Source organism: Colobus angolensis, unplaced genomic scaffold, assembly GCF_000951035.1.
Source record: "Colobus angolensis palliatus isolate OR3802 unplaced genomic scaffold, Cang.pa_1.0 Scaffold420, whole genome shotgun sequence".
Taxonomy (NCBI): domain Eukaryota; kingdom Metazoa; phylum Chordata; class Mammalia; order Primates; family Cercopithecidae; genus Colobus; species Colobus angolensis.
In genome coordinates, this window is record NW_012117600.1 from 739,076 (window position 1) to 741,136 (window position 2,061).

Below are 2,061 nucleotides of genomic sequence, written 5' to 3' on the forward strand. Positions count from 1 at the left end.
CCCTCTCTACTTCTCAGCCTCACACCCCCGGGCACTCACTGTCCAACATCACCACATCCCGATGGTCCTGGAGCGGAGGCCGGTCTGAGTTGGCATCACTACTGCCCCTATTTCCTTTCTTCACCAACTGCACCGCCGGGGCTACACCAGCTGCGAGAAACTGACTCTGGAAGCGCAGCAGGTCCATCTCGGACTCCCCTGGCTTTGGTCGCGACAGCATCTTGTTGCTCCAGCTGCCTCCCCAGTACGACTGTCTCCAGCAGTGTCTCTGTGCGGGGATTCCCTCTTATTCATCCCTAAGAGCAAGAAAGAATATGGGCCCTCTGCAACTGAACCCTGATTCTCTTTATTGGGCATCAGTGAAGATCTTCTTTATCCTTGGGTTCACATGAATTCATTCCTCCTCATTCATACCTTATTGCCATTCCGTCTTCAGCCCTCCCTGATGTCATCAGCCTCGCAACAACATTTATAGCCAACTTAGGTTGTTTATAATCTATGGGTGATAAAACTCTCAGGAACAACCAGCAGGAGACCTGAGGAAAATGTCATCAAGGGTCGGGCAGATATGTGTCATAATGGGGGGTGATGATTCTGTATCAAACTGGAGAGAACATACCTTGGCCTAAAGGTATGCAAATTATTAAAAACCTTGGGCTGTAAAATATCAACGTAAAAAACATTTGTGGCCAGGCACAGTTGCTCACGCCTGTAATCCTGGCACTTTGTGAGGCCGAGGCAGGTGGGTCACCTGAGGCCAGGAGTTTGAGACCAGCCTGGTCAACATGGTGAAAAATCCAAAAAAATTAGCTGAGTGTTGTGGTGGGCGCCCTAAGGCTGAGACAGGAGAATCGCTTGAACCTGGGAGACGGAGGCTGCCGTGAGCCGAGATTGCACCATTGCACTCCAGCCTGGGCAACAAGAGTGAAACTCTGTCTCAAAAAAAAAAAAAAAGTATGTCTATGCACTAGCAAAGAACATGCAGAAAATGGAATTAAGAAAACAACTGAATTTACAATAGCATCAAAAAGAATAAAATGCTTTAGAATAAATTTAACCAAAAAAGTACAAGACTTGTCCATTGAAAACTACTGAATTAAAGAATGAAACAAATGGGGCTGGGCATAGTGACTTATGCCCGTAATCCCAGCACTTTGGGAGGCTGAGGCAGGAGGATTGCTTGAAGCCAGGAGTTCAAGATGAACCTGAGCAACAAAGCCAGACCATCATGTCTCTACAAAAACTAATAACAATAAGAATAAAGACCTAAACAAATGGAAAAACATCCCATGTTCATGAATTAGAAGACTTAATACTCCCCAAATCTATAATTCAATATAATCTTTTTTTTTTTTTAAGGGACAGGATCGGCAGGGAACGGTGGTTCATGCCTGTAATCCCAGCACTTTGGGAGGCCAACACGGGCAGATCATGAGGTCAGGAGATCGAGACCATCCTGGCTAACACAGTGAAACCCCATCTCTACTAAAAATACAAAAAATTAGCTGGGTGCGGTGGCGGGCACCTGTAGTCCCAGCTACTTGGGAGGCTGAGGCAGGAGAATGGCGAGAACCCGGGAGGCGGAGCTTGCAGTGAGCTGAGATCATGCCACACTCCAAGTCTGGGCTACAGAGCCAGATTCTGTCTCAAAAATCAATCAATCAATCAATCGATCAATCAACAAACAAATCAGCAATCAAACATTTGTTTTGTATCATGATAAAATATGCACATTTCTATTTTTCTCTATATACTATAAATTTATATACTTTTTAAACTTGTGATTTGTTATGTTAGATTTACAGATTTATATAGGTAGTATGAACAGTTTCCACATATAGTCTTCACCCAGCTTCTCCAAATGTTAAGACTTTACATAATCATGGCACAAAGGGCAAAAAAAAAAAACAATTAACTTAGAGACATTACACTTATTTGTCAATAAAAAGGAATGAAGTTCTAATGCACAAACATTGAAAACATTACACTAAGTGAAAGAAGCTATATGACTCAGAAACATTTTATTTAGTGAAAAGAAAGAAAGAAGCTAGCCAGAAAGGG

The 2,061-nt window shown here is 43.1% G+C and overlaps 1 protein-coding gene across 1 annotated transcript in view; it reads right to left on the reverse strand.

Annotated features, from left to right (window-relative positions):
* RPAP1 (RNA polymerase II associated protein 1) overlaps positions 1–298 on the reverse strand; it is a 20,873-nt gene extending 20,575 nt beyond the window's left edge. Inside the window, exon 1 of the mRNA XM_011956672.1 lies at positions 40–298. Coding sequence (XP_011812062.1) covers positions 40–220 — 181 coding nt within the window. The 5' untranslated portion in view covers positions 221–298. The remainder of the gene's footprint in view (positions 1–39) is intronic.
* Positions 299–2,061: the final 1,763 nt, after the last annotated feature.